This window comes from Hetaerina americana, unplaced genomic scaffold (assembly GCF_022747635.1).
Source record: "Hetaerina americana unplaced genomic scaffold, ioHetAmer1.1.p SCAF_5, whole genome shotgun sequence".
Lineage (NCBI taxonomy): Eukaryota > Metazoa > Arthropoda > Insecta > Odonata > Calopterygidae > Hetaerina > Hetaerina americana.
In genome coordinates this window covers 89,321,301-89,343,085 of record NW_027287095.1, presented here as the reverse complement: position 1 = coordinate 89,343,085, position 21,785 = coordinate 89,321,301, and the positions used below count along the sequence as shown (strand labels likewise).

Sequence of the window (21,785 nt, the reverse complement as noted above, 5' to 3'; positions counted from 1 at the left end):
TTGCTAAGAGAACAAGCCAGGCTGAGACTCTCAGAAAGGTTCAGAACAATTGAGTTTAACAATGACATTGAAGGAATTACTTAGGCCCTACACTACTTGGGTACATCAGACCATAAAAATCAAGGAAATAGATTCCATTACAGATAGATACAGACACCCATTCTTTTCCCGGACAATCAGGAACCATAATAGCAAGAAACCAATGTCAATATAGAAATATTAAAGACATTTAAGGTCAGGACAAGATTTAAAGTTGCATAGACATAAGGTATGAGAGTGTTAGTTGATAGTATATGTATCTGTATTGTGTGAGCGGTAAAGGTTTTCGCATGAACATGTACGATTTTGTGTGTAGATAGGCATGAATTTGTGGGTTTTGCATGCGGTTTTATTCTTAATTATGGGTGGTGACCTTATTCCCTCCCACCACACACCCTTGTAGGGTACTATGTAGATGGCACCCAATTAAGTTTCCAATATTTGTGATGATCTTAACATTATACCACCTTCTATCACAGATGTGTCATCATGTTTACTTCCATGAGAGCAGCAACTGGAGCTCCAGGTCTACCTTCATTTGACACTGATTGCCTCCCCTCTTCTAAACAATCTTCTAGCCCTGCTTGCAGGGAGAGCACTTTCTCCATAAGCCTACTAGCAAATGAGGCTTAATGATTTGTTCCCGCACATGCCAAATTTCGACGCAATGCATTATGCAAGTCATTTGAACTCTTATTCTTGCCAAAAGCGAACTGAATGTTTCAACTTTCAATGGATACTGCACTACTCAAGTAAAATCAATGGAATTTTAACAGAACATAAATTACATGTCCAGTTAAAAATTTCATAAAATTACCAATAACAAAATCAAAAAATGTTAGCACAATAAATTGTTAGAATAAAGATTCTTTGATCAGTCTTTATTAAACAGCTTCCAGCCCTTGTAGGAAGGTCATCCATGCACATGTGCATATCAACTATATTTTAAATCCTACTCCTACCACAGTTGTTTGCTTAAGCAGAAGTAGGACTTTCAGGTCAGTTATATTTTTCAGGGGATTTCCCAATCAATGAACATGAAAAATCATTAGCCATCATTAATGATTCTGGTAGCAGTTTTATAATAAATGGTCCAAATACAACAGCAACAATTTAAACATTTTGGTTAGGTTTACATAGCCATTTAACTGTAACAAACGCATATTTCATACTAAGTATCATCTTTAAGGTTTAAATATTGCTTTTAAGGGAAAATTTTAATCGAGAATATAAAATCAATTATAAAAATCTTTTATCAATACACATGATAATATAATAGACTGAAAAACACAATAGATGCAATACAATTATGCACATCAGCGGATCTGAAGCATGTCAAATCCGCTTTTGGTGCACTTAACCACTTAAGAAATAACATAAAATATCTTCAATTCATTAAAATTTTAACAAAAAATTTCAATACTTATTGTTATAGTTGGAACTGTTTGCCTTTGGACTATTTCATGATGATTTGCTTAAATACCATGAAGGAATGTGAATGCAGATAAATAAAACTTAGGTTTTCTAAATGTAAATGACAATAGCTACTACACATGAGGAACACACAAAAATTTGTTGCATTAAAACATATGCATAAATAAAATATTATAATTAAAAAATTACCAAAAACCACCAAATGAATCACATATTCATTCGTGAGAGGATAAATGGAGACACTATATCTCATAGTGAAAAACTGCCCCAAGAAAAAGTGTAAAGCTTTCTTGAAAAACTCTTTCTATTCAATTTTCTCCATCTATTACATTGGTTTAACAATAAACCATAGTGTTCAATTACATCAAAAACTAAACAATGTGAGTCATACTTCGATAGTTTAAGAAAGTCAACAATAAAAAAAAAACAAAATACTTCTCAGAAAAGATAATATAGAATATGATTCACACTAAACAATGTCATTTATCTCACACACCACTAAGGTGAAGGTTCCACCATTTCCCATGGTGTGGCTTCCGCCATCTTCTATCAATAAAACCTAATGAATCACAGTCCTTCCACTTCACTCACAATGAAAGTGCATCAAAGCAGTTGCATCCTCAAGAATTTCACTGTCCATTTGGAACATCCTTAGCGGGGTCCCCTAATCCACTCCTTCCACTCACAGCCTCAGCTGCATTAGCCAGTGTCCTAAGTCCATGGGACAAAGATTCAGAGGAGGATGGGTTTCCAGATGAGGAAGAGCTTTCATCATTGAAAACATCCTCTCTTACTTTCACCTCCAAAGAGGAACTCTGTTTAGCTTCTACCCTGCTACTCTCCTTATCCACTGAATCGTCATCACTTCCCTGGTTGATGTGCTGCTCTCGCGCATCGTAAGAATGAAAGGGAAGCGTTTGAAGCCAATTAAACATACTGCATCACGTTAAGGGAAATTTTGTCAATAAATCCAACAGCAGTTTCACTAAATTTTTGTCAAAAATCAAACACACCATTAACTCACCAATAAATACACATGCAAAAACACAGGATTTAAGATTATTACATTTGAGATGAGAATAAGATGTCAATACATTTGCACAAGGAAAATAGCAATTTTGGTGACGACTGTAAATCAAATTCAATTTGTTAAAAATGCTTCATTATTAAGAATTCATGTACAAAGGCTCTCGTTTCAAAGCCTTCCTCTCTTCTGGGCAACCTTCAATGAATTGCATGCACTCAAATTTGCAACTCCATGCTTTTTCTTTCACCTGCGGGATTCATTAGACAGTAGACTAATCTAGATGGCACAGCCTTGCATGAAATTGGTTTGATTAATTAACTACATTATTTTACACAATACACTAGGATGGATTTGCAAATTAAACCTCAAAAATACTGTTCAAGAAATTATATTTAACACCTTTTCAAAAAAGCTTAAGTCCATTTAATTATTATTTACAGTTATGCCTTTACGTAAATCATTAATAAAAGGGGAGACTGGTGGGAAAGAAAGATATAAGGAAGTAAAGAATAGGCATTTTGGACAAAATAATGGGTGTTAGATATGCAAACATAAAGAAGATGTTGCAATATGCATTAAGAGTTGAGGATACATTGCGCTCCATATTAAGGTTTTTAACAAACCTTTTCTTAAAATCCTAACTGAAAGATCCTGTCTTCAATTATGACCTCCTCATGAAAGCTTTTTTGCCTAGCACAATTCTCCTCCTTATGTCATACACAAATGACCATTTTGGTCCAAGCCACTTCCAAGATATATGTACGTAAACCATTCCACCTGCTCTAGTTTGGGCCATCCTATTTTAAGGTTTAGCCTTCCTCTTCCTGGAAAATTGCATAACCTTTGTTTTATTAATATTGATTATCATCCCATATCTGACACACAGAGTTTCCAATTCTCTCAGCAATGCTTGCAACCCTTTGGCTGGCTGAAAAACTAAAGCTTGGTCATCAGCGAACCTAACTGATTTTACGAATTCCCCACCCACTTTCATTCCTACCTCCAGTTCTTCCCATGCCTCTTTTATCATTTCCTCCACATAAAGGTTGAACAGCAACGGTGATAATGGGTAACCCTGCCTCACACATCTTCCTTACACTGCCCATTCGGACTCCCCGTTCCCTCCTCGCACCTGAGCAGTCTGGACAAGCACAAGTTGCGGATTAGTCTCTTATCCTTCCAAACTGCTCCTATTTTCTGCAATGTATCCATTAGTTTTTCCTAAGTCACTCAATCAAAATCCTTTTTAAAATCTAAGAAATAAGAAAATATGTCCTGATTGTATTCTATGTTCCTCTCTATTAGTGCCCTAACTACTGCAATGGCATCATCACATATGCCTCTCCCCTTCCAGAACCCAAAATGATCTTCCCTTAAGTAATCATTTTCCCTGCACTCCATCTGCTCGTTGATGATCCCAATAACCACTTTAGCTACATGCAAAATCAGACATTGTTCTGTAGTCCTCACACGATGTAGCTTTTACCTTTTTTGGAATAGTAACTAACACTGATCTCACAAAGTCTTCCGGCCAGATTTCTTCCTGATGCTACAAATCAGTCTACATAGACTTTTCCTACCACATTTTCCTCAACCTTTTAGTACTTCTGCAGGATTATTGTCTACTTCCAAGACCTTATTTGATTTAAATTCCCTAAACACCCTTTCTATCTTGCTATCAAGTAAGCTTGGACCCAAGCTATCCTTATCTACACCAAATTCTCCATGTCAAACCTAGCTGGCATAATGTCTTTACTATACACTACTTCTATAGATTCCTTACATCTTTCATGAATTTTCTTTGTTCACCACTATTTTTCCCATCTTATATTTGACTGTTTGCAATGATTTATCCTTCTTACTTCCTAACAGAGTTTTAACCTTCCTACTTGGTGCACCAATTTCACCCTTTCTCGGTACACTTTCCATATGCTCGCACTGCATTTTCCACCATGCTTATTTTGTTCTATTTGTTACTGGCCTCATTTTATTATTTATCTCTTTACACTTACTCCTGTTTAATTATGTGTTTATATTCTTCTATTTCCTTCTGTCCCCAATCTTTCTTATCATTTCATCTGTAACCCATGGTTTCCTTGGCCTTTTCCTTTTTAGAGTTCCTATCATTTCATTTTAGGCCCTGGATGACCCTTCTTTCATATGTTCCTACTTTATCTCTATAGTATCCAGCTTTTTTCTAACACATGATTTTCCCAAAGCCTACAGATACTTCTTTTTTGATCCAATTAGCACTTCTAAATTTCATTTCCTTAACTGCCTTCCTCGTTTGATCTTTTTGAATCAGCGGCTACACTTCATAATTATGAAATTAGGATCAGAGTCTGTATCCACTCCACTGCAAATTGATCACACTTCCTAAATCTTTCCCTAACCTTAATATAGTCCCAACTGATACCTTCCTGAATCCCCAGCATTTTCCATGAGCACCAAAACCTTTTGTGCTGTCAAAAACAAGTATTCGTGACAATTAACCCCAGTCTCCTGCAGAACTCAAGTGCTTTGTCCCCACAATCATTCCTGATACCTAAACCATAATCCCCCACATCATCACCATCTCTTCCTTTGCCTACCATCACATTCCAGTTCCCAATCACTATAAAATGTTTCCCTGCAGGAACAGATGCAATTATTATCTCTGACTGATTGTAAACCCTATCTGCTTCTTCCTCCCTATGATTGCTTGGTGGCATGTATGCCTTAACAATGACCAAGTACATCAGTTCTGCTTTTATCTCTACTAGTAATATTCTATCCATTAATTCGTATATCTTGACTACGCTTCTTCCTACCTTTTTATTTAATATTATGGCCAACCCTCCCTGGCTCTTGTCCTCTCCACTGTATATTAATTACTCTATAACTATCACCCCAGTAATCCCCACTATCCTCCATCTCACCTCCAATAGACTTAGAACATCTAAAATAATAATAATAATTTTATTGGACATTAAACAAAATAGTTTTGCAATAGTCTTCGTCATAGAGATACATAGTTTAGAGATTATGGTTACATAAACACATATTTAGATACAATGGGTAAATATCAAATTTCTCAAAATACATTTGGTGAGACAAATGATTGTATGTCTATCATGGACCACACAATTTTTGAATCAAAAAACTCATTTACTGAGTAGAATGCTTTTTTAGTCAGCCAGTTCCAGATAACTTTCTTAAACTTGGGCACACTCACAACTTTAGCCTCAGAGGGCAATCTATTAAACAAACGAATTTTTGGAATATTGAAAGAATTGCTGTTCTTGGCTAATCTGCAATAGGGAATGTCTGGTGTATCACTGTTCCTTGTATTATGAGAATGGAAGTTAGACCTTTTCTCAAAAGAGCTAAGGTTTTCCTTAACATTACAAAGGCATTTATAGATATACAGACTATGCAGAGTCATAATGCCCGAATTACAGAAGAGGTTTACAATTTTCTCTTGGGGGTGAAAAGGAAATAATTCTTACTGCCTTTTTTTGCATCTTAAATAACATATTTGTGGAAGGTGAGTGGCCCCAAAGTACAATACCATAGTCAATGTGGCAATGAAATAAAGCATAGTATACCTGAATAAGGAACTCTTTTGGAATAATATATTTGAGTTTACGTAACATATACCAGCCTTTGACAATTTTCCAAGTGTGCCCAGTATGTGAGGCTCCCAAGTCAATTTTTGGTCGAGTTCGAAACCAAGTAATTTAGTGGTACTCGGGGGATTAGATATGGTACTTAGTGAGAAGACCAGGGACTGAGTTTTATCATTATTTAGAACCAGACCGTTTGCAGAAAACCAGTTTGATGCTTCTGATAAACACAAATTAGTTGTAGTACTAGAATTAACATTCTTAGTCTCGTGAACAAAAGTGGTATCATCAGCATAGAGTATGGACTTGCAGGAGACATTTGACGGTAGGTCATTAATTAAAATAAGGAATAAAAGAGGGCCAAGGACTGAACCTTGAGGAACTCCATAGACTAATTTCAGGGGTGAGGAAAGATTGTTATTAGTGCAAACACATTGGGATCGATCAGCGAGATAGAACTCAAAAAATTGTAATTCAAGATCATTGAAACCATAATAATGAAGTTTTTCCAGAAGAATTGGATGAGCAACACAGTGAAATGCTTTAGAAAGATCACATGCAGTTATAACAATGGAGGATTTACTTAGAAAAGCATTTAGAATTTGATTAATTGCGGACTCGACAGCTGAAGTAGTGGAGTAGCCTTTACGAAAGCCAAATTGCGAAGGAGAGAATAAATTGTTAACTTGAAAGTGCTCATAAACCTGAACCTTAATAGCCTTTTCAAAAATTTTTCCGAATACTGGCATTAAAGAAATAGGCCTATAGTTGGAGTAAACGTTTTGTCTCCTTTTTTATGAATAGGTACCGTTTTTGATATTTTCAAAGCATCAGGAAAGATGCCCGATTGAAAGCAAGAATTTAGAATTAGCGCCAGGGGTACTTCTATGAAACCCACAAGATCTTTAATTAAGTTGACCGATAGCCCATAGACATTGGTACATCTAGAGTATTTTAAGGTTTTGATAATTTGACGGATTTCCTCTTCCGTAATCCATTTCCATTTGAAGGGAGATAATGTTGCTGGTGAATTATTAAGAAGAGGCAAGGCAGTGCTTGGAGTTGAATTAAAATTTGACACAAAGCTATATTTCCTCTCTCCATCCCTCACTTTATATTCTCTAATTTTATTACCCTCAACATCATCCTAACATTCCATATCCCTATTCCAACTAATTTAGTTATATTCTGTGCAGTTTCTGTCCCCTTTGCTTTTCAAACTGGCAAGGGTGACCCTAACAGGGGTAAATGCCTTTGCTTCCGCCAGAACAGCTCTTAGAGGCCAAGAATGCACTAGCCCTTCCACCAGGTCAAGGTTGTAGTCCATGGGGATGAATGGTAAATAAACCAGAAGTGATACGTACAATATTTTTTTACTATTGAACCTCAGGGACTTGGATGGAGAGAAAATACATGGATACAATCCATAATGCAATTGAAACTTTGGCCATCGAGTCTTTTGTTCAAAGTCACCTTGACTATGTCAATCTTAATGACATATTGTATGATGGGACCTGCTGACACGGAACTTGGAAACATTCAATTTGGAATATTTTAAGGTGGGCTATCATTTCTTAAATATGCAGGGTAAATATCAAGTCATACTTTCCTCTTTGATGACCATTGCTTAGGATTTTAATAATAAGATTTCTTTTAATAAAAGTAGAATGAGCATTATAACAGCCAAAACAAATAATAAGTAGCAGAATTTGACATTCAGCAGCTAAGGTGGCACCAACTCCATTTTTATGGAGACTACACACACAATGTACTTTGAAATTGATTACTTTTAACTAGCAAACAAGAATTTCACAAGAGAGAGAGACATGTTTTGCAGAATCTATATGATTGCTTCAATAATTGATAAAGGGTATTCTTTCCAGTTCATCAAAATAAACAGAAAATATATGAATAATACACTCAATTAAAATAATTTTTTTGGCAAATTTTTATGAGCTAAATCCGAGTGACCAATTTTATTTATGAACGAAGTCACAGTCTAAACATGTATATCTATATATGTAATAGAAAGAAACTTCTTATCAGGCAGGCAATGAATTTAAGACTAATATTTTAATTACTTATCCTGTGTTTTAAATTATACACGCACAATGTCAAACTTTCACAAATTTTCAACCGAAAAGGATACGATTTTTCTTCCTTCTCCACTTTTATGATCATACTGCTTATGAATTCTTTCTTGAAAACATTTATCTCTTCATCATACTCAGACCAATCCAAAGCATCATGCATTCCATCATTTCCAAATTTTCGGTTGTATTTGTCGTAGTGGACCTAGAAAGGCAGCAAATAAATTTTATAAGCACACAATTTTTAAAAAGTATTCAGTGGAAAGATCACAAAATGTCCACAATGTTTACCATTTGCCTCCCAATAAGGGTTGACACAACTAATAACGACAGATTAATTATCATTGGCAAAATAAATCAACTTGGGCTTCATATAGCAAAAAAAAAACTTCATATAGCAAAAAAAACCTTAAAACTTAAGATGGAACCTCAAAACTAACAAAATGTTAAAAGCAGTGAGAAACCCTACCAATTCTTTTCTCCTCCTAAGATGTCATATCTCTGCCAAAACATTTTTCCGGTAGTCCAATTAACTGGACAAAATTAATTTGCAAAGATTCATTATTAATAATTTATGGCAATCAGTAAATCATTTTGGTGTAGATACATCTTGCATCTATGCATATTTAGACCAGACAATGTTTTCACTTTCGCACCAACACTCATCCCAAGCTAAGTTCCTTAGTTAATAATAGACAAAAAGCTATTTTTTAACTATTCACCACCAATTGCAGAGCATTGATAGATCTGCTATCTGAAGAAACTATCTGCATTAGAGAATTTCCAACAAAAACAAGGGTAAATAAAAATGGAGTCCAAGGCAGAGTCAGGCTAAACAACAAACTATCAAGGCTATGCTATTATGGGCAACAACTTGACAGACAGAGTGAGCCCCTTAAGAGAAGAGTAAGTGGGCCATAGTCTCCATATGATGAAGCTGGGGAGAATTCGAATACAGTGAACAGTACCAGCAGAGTTTTAACATCCTTAGCACTTTCTCCCCTAGTTAATGCCGAAATTTTCGTGAGGAGGTTCACAAATTCTGTTGCAGGCCTTCTCCTTCCTCGCCCAACCAGCAAAACAAAGAGTTTCCGTTTTTCTTGAAGGCCCAGCGTAAGATGTCAGAGGCATTAATAGTGACTCTTAATGCCACATTTCTATTTGTCTCCCAGCTCTGTGAAGGGGTCTCCTACATCACACGTGATGCTGTATTGAAATTATGCTTTTACCAGAACAACTCATCATCCAAGCCCAATGTAATGCCACAGGGGGATTATGGAAGAGTCCATTCTTCCTTTAAGAAGAGCAAGATGATGATTTGAAATATTTGATATCCAAAACTGTACTGTTCTATATTTATGTCTGTGCTTTCTGTCAATTAGTGTCTTTTTCAGGATTTGATTTGGCAGATGACCCTTCAACTTGTGCCCAAATTTTGTAATTTCCAATGAAGAAGGAAGTGAAGCTGAGACTGATTTTTCTCCTTCCAAATCTGAGAGTTCCAAGCTTCAAACCCAAATGAGAAACCCACCTACAGCATCACGTGAGGAAACTCGGGGAGCTGTTATCCCATTTATAGGATCAAAATGACCCTTGCAGCAATGTCCCAGCCACTAGCAGTGAATTGAGTGATCCTAGAAGTAACCACCAGATATTCAAATACGAGAAAACATGGAATTCCCTCAGAAATAACTGTAACTTTGGATAATGGGATTCTGAAAAATTTTGTCCATATTTTTTTAAATAATGAAATTATTGAGGCAACGGTAGCGTAAACAAATCTTTTTGAGATGCAAATTTTAATCTCTACCCAAGATTTCCAGGAACAATCAAGAATACACTCAATACGAAAGAAGAAATGAAGAGATTAATTAGGGCTATTGGCCATGCGGGTATTTATTTATTTAAAAAAGCAGCTAAACATGACACAAAGACTTTTACATTGGCTGACAGGCAATACATATAATATACATAAAAAAGAAAAGGGTAAGAGCAATTAACAACAATGAAAAATTAACAAAAATAAATGCCAAGCACAATGGTAACATAGCAGGAGAGCACACATGCAAGCAGATTGGGCTAAATGACTATCGGGCATTTAAGGAAGGAGGTGACAGCAGTGAGTGAGGAAGAGAGGTCCAAGGAAGGATACTCAATGGTTAGGGAATTAAATATAATGTGGAGTCGATGGAATAGGGAACATTAAGAGATCGAAAGATGGAATTTTGGAATCTGTATCAGACTCAAGTTACATGTTGATCGAGAGGGAATACGAACAAAGAAGAGAGGAAGAAGGTCTTTGGTATGTAGTGTTTAATTGAGGATGCTATGTAAGAATTACATATCAGAAAGCAAATGACAGCAGCATACATGGGAAATACCAAGGGATGAGAGAGTTAAGTTACAGGTCATATTTTTGCGGGTATAGTTTAAAAGCCAGCAACTCAGCACTATTGGTGCAAATGTAGACTTTTTGACCTCAGCATCATTTCAACAACAACGAGGTACAACAAATTTAGAACTCTGACTAAGAATGTGGCACTTTGGTCATACTGTAGAGAGACTGAATAGGGATGGAAGGTTAAAAACAGATCCTCTCAAAGATGCATGGCAGACCAGAAAGTGGCAGCCATACTTCACTCCTGGCATTGTATGTGCACAAGACATTAGCACCATTTGGGGTCATTTAGTAATATATTACTCCGCAGAAGAACCATAAATATGGCAGAATGCATTCAACTTGTATTCAGGTCAAGGATACACATGGAACATGAATATGAACTGTGAGAAAGAACGAGATACCACTGCATCAATTTATCGCTCCCATCAGTTTACTGGAAATGTGAAATTAAGGGAATGTAATCAGTATTCTAAGGCTTGCTGAAAAATAATTCAGTTGCAGTGTCGGTACCGAGAAAGAATTTTTATCTGTGAGTGCAAGACACTCCCCTAGTTACACACACAGTGGAAACTTGCATAACGAGCACCTTGCACAGCAAGTAATTCTCATATAGAGCAAAAATATTGGTTGCAAAAATGACTCGCTTAATACGGGACTTATCACATAATGAGTGACGAGGAGAGGGGAATTCCTGGATTCCTTGCGCACCTGCTGCTGCAGTTTGTCTCCAGCATTCGTTCCACTGAATCTCAGCGTTGCTAGTGATTACAAATTCTTCTAAACTTGTACTTAAACATATTATTAGTGATTTTAGTGTGCAAAGTTTAATAATATTTCATAGTTTTAAAAATGACCCGAATGAAAAATACTTAAGAAGAAAGCCAAAATAGAATAAAAATAACTGTAGAAATGAAAAGTAATTTTATTGAATATTGGGAACAAGGTGTGAGCGTGGCTGACCTAGTACGCACATCAATAATCAGCCCAAATCAATAACTCGCCTTTTCTCCAAGAACACGGACAAGACTAACGAGAGAGATGCTCAAAATAGAGTGACAAGAGTATCTACGCACCAGTTACGCATTCTCAACAACATCAAAAGGGTGTTTCTCATACGCACAAATGAAAAGCCATTGCAACGCGACACCATTAATGAGAATATAATTTGTGATCACGGAAAAGTGATTTTCGCAGACCTCTTTAATAAGATGTCACGATCATCAACGGCTGAATAATCATTTAAGGCGAGCCGCGCGTGGTTCAAGAAGTTAACAAGAAGAATCGTCGTCCATGATATTGTGAGGTATGGCGAAACAGCAAGCTCTAATTCAAAGGCAGCAGAGATATATTTATTTAACGATCATTCAGAGATGCATTTTTACCAAATTTCGGAGTGCCAGCAAAAACAAATGTCTCTAGACAGCTTTCTAGTAATAAGAAATCAGGTGCATATCATAAATAATTGAACATTTATTTTACTTCTTTTTTGCTTTTACAAATCAAGTCCGTATTCCCAGTTACTTCAATCCACGATAGACGAAAAGGTGAATGCCATCCACAATCCTGAACAATGCATACATAACTTTTTTTGACTAAAATTGCCCATAATTTTTTTTCTGCATGGAATGCATTGTCATATTTTACATTAATTAACATGCAAAAAGTTGTTTTTCTATTCAAGTGTTTTTGCTTTACGAGAATAATCATGGAGTGGATTACACTCATATTGTGACATTCAATGTATGTGCATTCAGAAGGTATTTATTTCTATTCATAATTTAAAAAAAAATAATAATTACGCAGAAAATTAATGAAAGACAAAACTGAATTGTGTTCATTCTGAATATTAAAAATACATATATACTTTGGTTTATTCATGTCATCGTTAAACTACTATGGTAATTTTTAGATGACCATTTCAGAGGTGAACAAAGGATTTTTGTGGGATAGGCAGAGGAGGGGGGTCTGTCCAGTCCAGCCTTTCATTATAATTCATCATTAAATTCTTCTAAATAAAAAAGGATGCCTGTATATGTTAGAAAACGAGTTAAAGAGATGAACTGGTCAATGTACCATTCTGAGACTAGGGTTACAAAAGGTATAATTTTTTTTATCAATTTTAATTTGCCCTGTGACATTAAAACAAATTTTTTCCTCTTTAGCTATGGCATAAAAATATTTTCCCTTTCCATCTGTCAGTGAAACAACAGCCAAAAATATCTAGGCTGAACTATGGTCATACTGTGGCTGATAAAATATCTTTGAATGATGTACAGGAAGAATGGGAAGGTGTTTCCAGCAATGCCAACTGATTGATGGGAAAGAGAGGAACAAATCTTAATGCACCTTTCACAGAAAAGGAAACTCAATCATTGTCCCAAGTTCTCGGTGATAAAATAAATATGATGGAAAAATTACAGACCATCAAATGCTTTGATGACCTCAGTGATGTTTGGGACAAGACTTCAAGAAGACCAAGAAGGCAAGTCATTTAATTTTCTAACACAATGTTGGGCTGCCTCTGCACAATAAAAGCATTTAAATTACATTATTAATAAAGTGAAAATAGTGAATAATAATTAATCAAATTTAAATGAATCCCTGGCATTAACAATGATTATAACTCATCGAATGAGATTTGCAATGGAAAGAGAACTCCTGACACAAAGGGGAAACCAATAAAACCATTGGAATGCCATTTAACAATGAAAAAATGCATGAATAAAAAACAGATGACTATGGAGAGATTATTTTTGTTTATAATTACATGAAATACTAAATCAGTTATTTGGTTGCCTATTAAAATTATATGAAAACCATATCGTCGCTACTCCTACCTCTAGAACTCACATCTCCTTTAACCTCCATTCAGTGATCACCAACAGAAAGTCACCTTTCTTTCAGCCGCTAAACAGCTGATTAAGACAGGTTTTCACACATTTAATTTTTCCTCCACTTTCACTTATCACCTTCAAAATTTCCTAATCAAAAGCTCCTCAGCAGTAACCATTTCTTTCTCGGATGATAATCACTTAGTGATAAAAATTAACCATTTTTTTATGAGAACTAACACATGCAGCTATGATTTACATACCTCTTCCAAGACTAATCCCAAGCTTGGTGCCACAGGGATATCTAAACGCTCAGTTTTCCATGCCTTTGCTATAGTTTCTGAGGAAGTTAGACCTCTAAGAACAGCTATGGCCAGTCCAACCATTTTCCTTATTTGATGAAGCATAAAGCTCTGACCTGCAAAAGCATCATTCCTTGCAATGGTAACACAATAAGGATTACACAGAGCCAATTCTGCAAACATTTTCAGTGATTAATCTAACGCCTTGAGAGCCAAATAATAAATATTACCTTTCACAGTGATGGTGGAGAATTCAATGTCATCATAAACTTCAGGTTCTCCACACTTCATGCTTAAAATATAACGCTGTGCACTGGGGTCCAATGGTTTTCTGTGGAAAGGAAATATATCCAAGATTCATGTGAATAATTTAAGTCAAGTTGCCATGCTGAAGTGTGTGTAATGACTTTCTACCAAACTCAAGATGGTAGTAATGAGTCCCCGGAGGGCAAATGAAACTCACTTTCGGGAGGTGAAGTTGTGGAAGTTGTGGGTGCCCTCGAAGAGTTTTAAGATTTCATTCACACGAGCAAGAGCCTCCGGAGGTAACCTGAAATCTTCCTTGGGCTCCGCCGGTTGACTGCTGGGTTGAAGCTTTGCCTCCTGGCTCTCTCCCGAACGCTCTTGAGGCACAACACTCGGCTCCAAGGCAAAGGTTGGGAGCATGTATGAGTAAGTCCGTGCATCACATGCAGATTTGCTGTTAAAACCCTTTGTCACACGCTTCATGCCAATCACTCTAATTTGAGGAGGCAAATACTCGTTGATACTTTCCACTACTGGTCCCTCACATGCTGAATCAATGAAAAAAATTAAAGAATATATGCAATTGTTCATTTACATTGTAATCACGCACGAAGGGTCAAAAGAGTGACACAGGTGGTTCAGGCAGTGTAGGTTAGATATTAAGAGTAAGGGTGGCGGGAGAAACCCAATAGCATCAGAGTTATAATTTTCCTGAACCTATTAATAAGATTTTGATAAAAATATGGATGGAATTTTCCTAAAAACATTTACACTTGCAAAAACTACCCCAGAAACATTCATGCATTGAATAAGGTAGGGACAAACAATGACTGGCATTACATATAATACATGGGGTGGGTAATGCATGAGTATGTCAGGGTGGAGCACACAACAGCAGAATGGGGAAAAAAGAAAAATAGTATATACTATTATTATTATTATAAGGTAATCTACCGGTTAAGGTAGGTTTTTGGATGGACAGAACTACCAAATAAATATTTTTTGACTCCTAACAAAACACACAATCCAGCAACCTAGTCTACATCGGGTCCCTCTTCATCTCAGACTACTCCCTTCATCCCGTCCAACATCCCTATCCTGTTCCTGCCCTTTGACAGTATATATAGGATATAAATACTTAACTAAAATATAATGCCGCATGATTAACGTTAACCTAATGCACATATTAAGGATAAATTGAAAAATTATGATTTTTTTGAAAAAATTTACGACCTTCCAAAAGTTAAATGAAATGACTTTCAAAATCTGCAATTGACTTCATTGAAGCTTCTAACCATTTTAACAGTTGATATAATGAATGCTAGGCAGGCAGGCACTACCTTGCTATCAGCGGAAAATTTTATTCCAATATACTTACGCAGTTTAAGAGAAACAATCTGTCGAGCAGCAGACACTCCTTTGTCGGTTCGCGCTGCTCTTTGAAACTGAATTTCTTGCGGATGCTCGTATGCCTCCTCTGAGATGAGATTTGCACTTTTCATGGCTCCAAGAAGATCTTCCTCTATCGTCTTCATCCCAGGATTTCTATGAACAGCAAATTTAAACTGAACTAATTAAAAGGCAAATTAAAATTTCAGTTGACCTATAAATATTTATAGTACCATGCTTTTGAGATTGTAGGTCTTTGTTTACCAATATTCCAGAACCTTTGAATTGGTTAAGCATGATATTAACATGAAAATTACAGAGCAGGGGTATTTCTCATTCACTTTTGTCATGTTTTGACTTGTTCTTCAAACAGAATTGAATTTGTAAAATTTCATAGGAAAACTAAAGGCTCCCTCAGATGAATCACAGACCCACATCTACTCTCATTAATGGTAATAATATTTGTAATAATATTTACAAAGGATTTTTCAGAAATATTCATGGATATTCATTTTCTCTGTTTTACAGACGACTTTAAAATGTTCAAAATGAAATCCTGAAATTCTTATAATTTAAAAAGTGAACATTTTAAACAGTTCCAACTTCCATTCAAAAATGCAGTCATAAAAATGGTATCACACTACTACTAGTAAGTTATTTGTAACTAAATGTAAATCAACGTTTATCAAATAATCAAAATACTGTAAGTTCGTTTATATCAGGAAAAAACAATCCTATCTAGTACCAAAGATCATGGTGTATTCTTAATTTAAGTTTAATGACCACATTGTTTACATAAAAACAAAACCTAGAAAAACATTGGTTTTATTTATTGCCAGTCTAAAAATGAAAAAAAATCCTTATGTTTTTCATTTGCTTTATCTATTTATTAATATAAAATTTAAAATGTGTACTCAAGTTTGGAATTCTGAATCCAAGATTAAAAGTTTGTCCGCAGAATAGAATGAACATAAATTTAAAGGTATCACTCCTACCATCGCCGCCTTCATTGCCAAGGGGAATGATTATTACACACTGAAATTAATGCATTGTAATGTATATTAACGGATGACTCCGTACAGTTACTGCAACGACATCTCCCACAGTTTCTTGGAATTAATCATTATATATTCTAGTCGATGATAACATTTTATCTTGGATTTAAGTTTATCTTTTTATCCTACATAACACACATTGATCTCATATTTTTCTATGAATAACTGAATAAATTGTATGAATAGTGAATCATCTGAAAAGAGTAATTCCAATTCCTTAAAATACCTACAGAAAGAATTTTTTTGTAAATAGGAATCACACTAAATATTGAGCAAAAGTCATGTGGATAGGATGATTCACCTAACAAATGAAGTTAACGTTGACCTATCCTTTCGATTAATAAAACTATAATTAATATGATCGTAGTTGTATTCATATAATTAAAACTTTTGTAAATAAATATGTTAGGAGTGTGCTATGAGTATTCCCATCAAATCGCTATCTGTATTAAGCACAATATGTTAATTGTCAAAATATGTAAATTTGCCAAAATTGGTTCATGGTTATGTTTTACACACAATAGATTATCTCAGCTACATTCAATTCATGCTTTGCTTTCTAGGGGCTTTTGAAATGTGTATTGCATTTATTTGTGAAGTATTGATCTCTTGGGTCTTGGAACAAAAGCCTTCCTTCTATTTCAAACATTACACCATTGTATTATTTTTACTCCAACGAGTAATTTCATGCAAATAAATAACCGCAGTAATCAACCTATAAATGTGACAATTAAATTTACCCCAGATAAGAATAAGCCAAAATATATGTGGCCAATTATAAAATTTTTCTTTATCGTCAAAGTAACGAACTTAACGCCCAAGGTTTTTCCACGATTACCATAGTTGAAAGTTGACGAAATGATTGCATGCCAAAACTTAACCAAATGTTCCCAGATCAATGAAGATTGTACATTTAAAATTACCTTTAAACTTCACTAATAAATGCTGCATTTATGCTTTTGAGGTTATCATTCAATTATTTCACATGAACAATATATTCATGAGAAATTAAATATACTAGCAAGTACTCATGCTCCAACTCACCTCTGCATTCCTAAATAACCACTCCCAGAATAGGCCAGTAACACGGCCATTTTCTTTCGCTTTACTTTCTCCAGTTTCGGGTTTTTTGGTTCTTCGGTAGGCTCTTGAGTACTGGAACTTATACTAAGAGGTCTTTTCCTAGAGCCATCAGACACGTTCATTACATTTGAACTCTGTGCTTCCGTTTCACCGACGCTTTCCGTTTTCATATTACAGAATGTATGTCCAAAATGCCTTTTCTGCCAACGTAATGTACGTAACAAAATTCCTGGAAACGAACAACTATTACATTGTATTCGGAGAACTCCAAGCAAATTTTTAATCACTAAGTATTAGAAAATAAAATTATGAGCAGCAAACAAATTCCAAACTGGAACGTTACTTGCTCATTTTCCACTGAACTCTTCAATCGTCTTGGACGGTGATAATTCATACAAAGCAAATGTTAAGTATTTTATCACTTATTTTTGATCAGAAATAATTCTTCTCGAATGGCACGTGCCCACGTTACATATAACACAGAACACAGTCATGATGAATAGTTAGACATTAATATAGGTATATTAACGCCCAGCTATAATTCAATTGTCGGTTTAATAAAGGAACTTGAATAAATAATTACCTATTCACAGCTAACGTTGCACGATTCCTATCCATGCGATTAGTTAAAACGTTACATACACGCTTTCGCGATAGTTGCCCCAGGAAGGTAAAATTAGCACGTATTTGCAATGCAATCTGCCTATACTGCAGGATACCGTATTATCCTGCAATATAGGCAGGATATGCTGTCTAATACAAATTCGGCGGACGCAAATTTACATTTTATCAGTTGTAAATGTACTGTTAATGAAAAAGATGTAATTTTCATGAAACTAAGCACAACCTTGGACCGGTGTCTCAAAAGAATTACATTATCTTCCTCTTCACTAAGAATTGAAGGCCATCTGATGAGATGGCCAAAAATATTGTCTAATAAAAAAAAAACCATTAGCATAGTAAACATGTTTCTGTCATACAACCCAACGGCTTAGCACTGGGTGAACTTTTTGAATAAAACTTTGAATAGAAATGTGAATACAATTATTTAATAATTTAACTTTATAATTGAAAGAAATTTAAAATTTTGGTATTTTTAGGGTGAAACTTCCAAAAGGAGATGTTTCATCATGTGAAATAATATTCAGATACTAAGGACTCGGACAGGCTGTAAATTTTTATATATGTCTATGTATTTTGTGACTTCTCAAATGTTGATATACCTTATATCATGTGCAATTGACCATCTTTGCTGTATTGTATCTTGACCTGGCAACAATGCCTAAATATTACAATATTTTTATACACATGTGATTCCATTGTATATAACCATTGACTTACTTAACGTAGTAGGACATATCTTGTGGACATACTATGGTTTACATATACTATTTTGCCTTTTAATGAAGTTCTTCCCCAGATACAATAAGTAGGCAGTTAAAATAGATGTCAAGTTCTTCATAAGGCCAAACAAGTGGCAGTATAATATGCCCTCAAGAGTTTACCACTACAACAGATTTGCCTCTTTTTGACAATCAGGACACATTCATTGTTGATCAAGCTATTATTTTTACATACAGACCCATTTATCCATACGCACCACATATATATTTATTTATACATACACACCACTCCACAATGTAATATAAAAGAATGAATTTTAAGTCAGTTCTAGAAACCCTCCCATTTACTAATTTCCTCTCCTGACTGTCTTCATTACATGTCTTTTACCTCAGCTACATTCATAAATGGTTTTATATATGCTCAACCACTCCATATGCTTCTATCATTCCTCATCTTGGGAGTCTTTTCACTTTAATTCAACAATGACTTTCTTTTCTATTGTTTCCTCTGAAACCATTGACCTTAAAAAATGTTTTTGCCTGTTCGGTAACTCATCTGCTGACCACTCTCTCAACATGACTACACCAGACTAGCACAATTCTTTCATGCTTGCCTCGCAACAGGGCATCCAATACACATTCTTTCATCCTCTCTCCTCTTTTGACCACATACACTTTTTAAGTGTTCCATTTCCACCACATACGGTGGAAATTGATGTCAACCCAAGTTTTTCTTCCGCACAATATTATGAGGAGAGTACTTTGTAATGTACTAATATATCTTTTATACATGCATGTACACATTGCCATCTTTGCTGCCTTATCAACACTCTATTTTTGGTATGCATACATGCTCCACATACTTACCAATTGCCATTCTGCTGACATTTCAGAAGGAACTCTCTCCAATATATAAGTATAGGGCTGGAAATATTTCACCTTCACTCCCTCCTAAACGTTTTCCTTCCCAGAACCCATTCAGCACCACCCCTACCACCAAGATTCCCAAACCACCATTTCCTTCTTCCCTTTATCCTGTTTCCTCAAAACATGCCAGAAGTATCCACTCCCAATCCCACCCATCGTTGCCTGGGCCCCCTGTCCCACACCCCTCCCCCTCCGCCGAGAAGAACAGCATCCAGCATGATGGTCAGGTTCTGACTCCTAAAATGCAAATGCCCCACCCACTATCCAACCCCCGATATCGCCTATATAAATGAAATGCAGCCTGTTTACTTTGTACATGAGAATGCTAGAGTGTAGTGATATCTTGTTGCAACTAAATAAATCTGTGGGTAACAACAAAAAAAAACCTTCATCTTCATAAACCTGAAGAACTTCTATGCCTTTTTTAAATTTACTGGAATTAAAAGTATAAATAATTTCAGTATTACTCTCCCACGTTATGCTGTAACAGAGAATAACATTGGACTTTCCCAATCAGTGATGTGTGGGCCGTTCAATATGTTCTTAGGAAAAAATATGAAAGCAAATTATTTTGGGTAGATTTTTTTCATTTTAAATCATTTCCTTTCAGCACGATAAACTTTTCCCTGACTTTTTTAAGCCATCCAAAATTTAGAATTTCAGAACAGCTTTAAAATAGGTATCTATATTGGCGATGATCTCCTCATTCGACGTGAATCATTTTTTACTGTGAAATTTTTCCATGCTCGGAAATAAAATGAAGACCCTGGGAGCCAAATCTGGTGAATACGAAGTGAATTATGTAATAATTTGAACTTTAATTTCACAATTTTTGCCATTGAAACTCACAGATGTGCTCCCATGAATTATCTTGATGGAAGAGAATTTTTTTCTCAGCCAAGATGCTTTTTCTTGATTTCCATGCTCAGTCAGGCCAATAACAACGCATAACAAGTACTCGCCATTATTTATTGTTTGTCCTTTTTGCAAGTAATCATTGCAGATGATTCCTCATGCATCCCAAAAACCTATGACCAGCCATCACCTTGTGGGCCAATTTCACCTAATTTGATTCATTGATCAATTAGAACCATGCTGTTGGATTTTGCCCATTATTTCAAAGGAAGTCACTTCCATTGGGTGTCCCGAATGATGTTCATCAATTGTGGATGTAATGCCAAGGTTTAAACTCATTTACCCAATTGTAAACAGTCGTTACCACAGGAGATGATGAACCATAAACATCACTCAACTCAGGTTTGATCTCTTTTAGTGTTACGCCTTTTAAATAAAAGTGTTTAATGACTGCACGAAACTCATTTTTTTCCATTTTTCTACATAAATAAAAGCTTGTTTCTTCAATCGACTATGAAAATGAAAGAAAGGGATGGCTATAGCTGAAAGAGCAGTCTAGTGAGAAGTGAGGCTTACTTAAAGCAAACCTTTCCCAAATACTATGAGTGCTATCACTTGGATTTTGTAAGGAGTTATTGAATGACCCACATATCTCAAAATTAGCCCCGTGAGCAGTAAGTTCTGAAATGTGATATGAATTTAAATAATACCTTTGGTTCTAATGCAAGATAAAATAAATGTACATGAAGTATATTGCAATATTTTCATGTGTCTCAAAGGGAATTATCTTGGAGCAATTATCATACTCTACTCATCATAACATGAATACATTAATTCATCACAGTCTCAACTGGTCCAAGCATAAACAAGGTTTCCTAATTCAATCTGACATCAGCTCATTGCATCTTTATCTCAACACTACTACGTCAACTATTTCTTGATTTGTTACCACCAACTCTTTTCAGACGTACCATGGATACATACAGACATGAAATACATGAAACTTTACACATTAATTTAGAGTGAATATTTTCGATTCTTTTCTTAATATCCTTACTCAACGTCCCTGTCATCAACTCCCTCCTCCTCGAGGCTTTCACGAGGAGGAGGGAGTTGATGACAGGGACTTTGAGTAAGGATATTAAGAAAAGACTCATA

General features: G+C 35.5%; 1 protein-coding gene across 4 annotated transcripts; it reads right to left on the bottom strand.

Moving 5' to 3' along the window:
• Positions 1-916: 916 nt before the first annotated feature.
• Pus1 (Pseudouridine synthase 1) lies at positions 917-18,164 on the bottom strand. 4 transcript variants are annotated; one of them, XM_071591850.1, is made up of 9 exons: positions 18,086-18,102; positions 17,850-17,946; positions 17,464-17,731; positions 15,354-15,520; positions 14,193-14,523; positions 13,960-14,060; positions 13,691-13,845; positions 8,255-8,400; positions 917-2,409 (listed from the first exon to the last, which is right to left on the bottom strand). In XM_071591850.1, the coding sequence occupies exons 2-9, from the start codon at positions 17,851-17,853 to the stop codon at positions 2,103-2,105; spliced, it is 1,479 nt and encodes a 492-aa protein (XP_071447951.1). In that variant the 5' UTR covers positions 17,854-17,946; positions 18,086-18,102; the 3' UTR covers positions 917-2,102. The 4 variants fall into 4 exon arrangements, with proteins under 4 accessions (XP_071447951.1, XP_071447952.1, XP_071447954.1 ...); XM_071591851.1 differs by lacking the exon at positions 17,850-17,946 and having other exon boundaries at positions 18,086-18,164; XM_071591853.1 differs by lacking the exon at positions 18,086-18,102 and having other exon boundaries at positions 17,846-18,067.
• Positions 18,165-21,785: the final 3,621 nt, after the last annotated feature.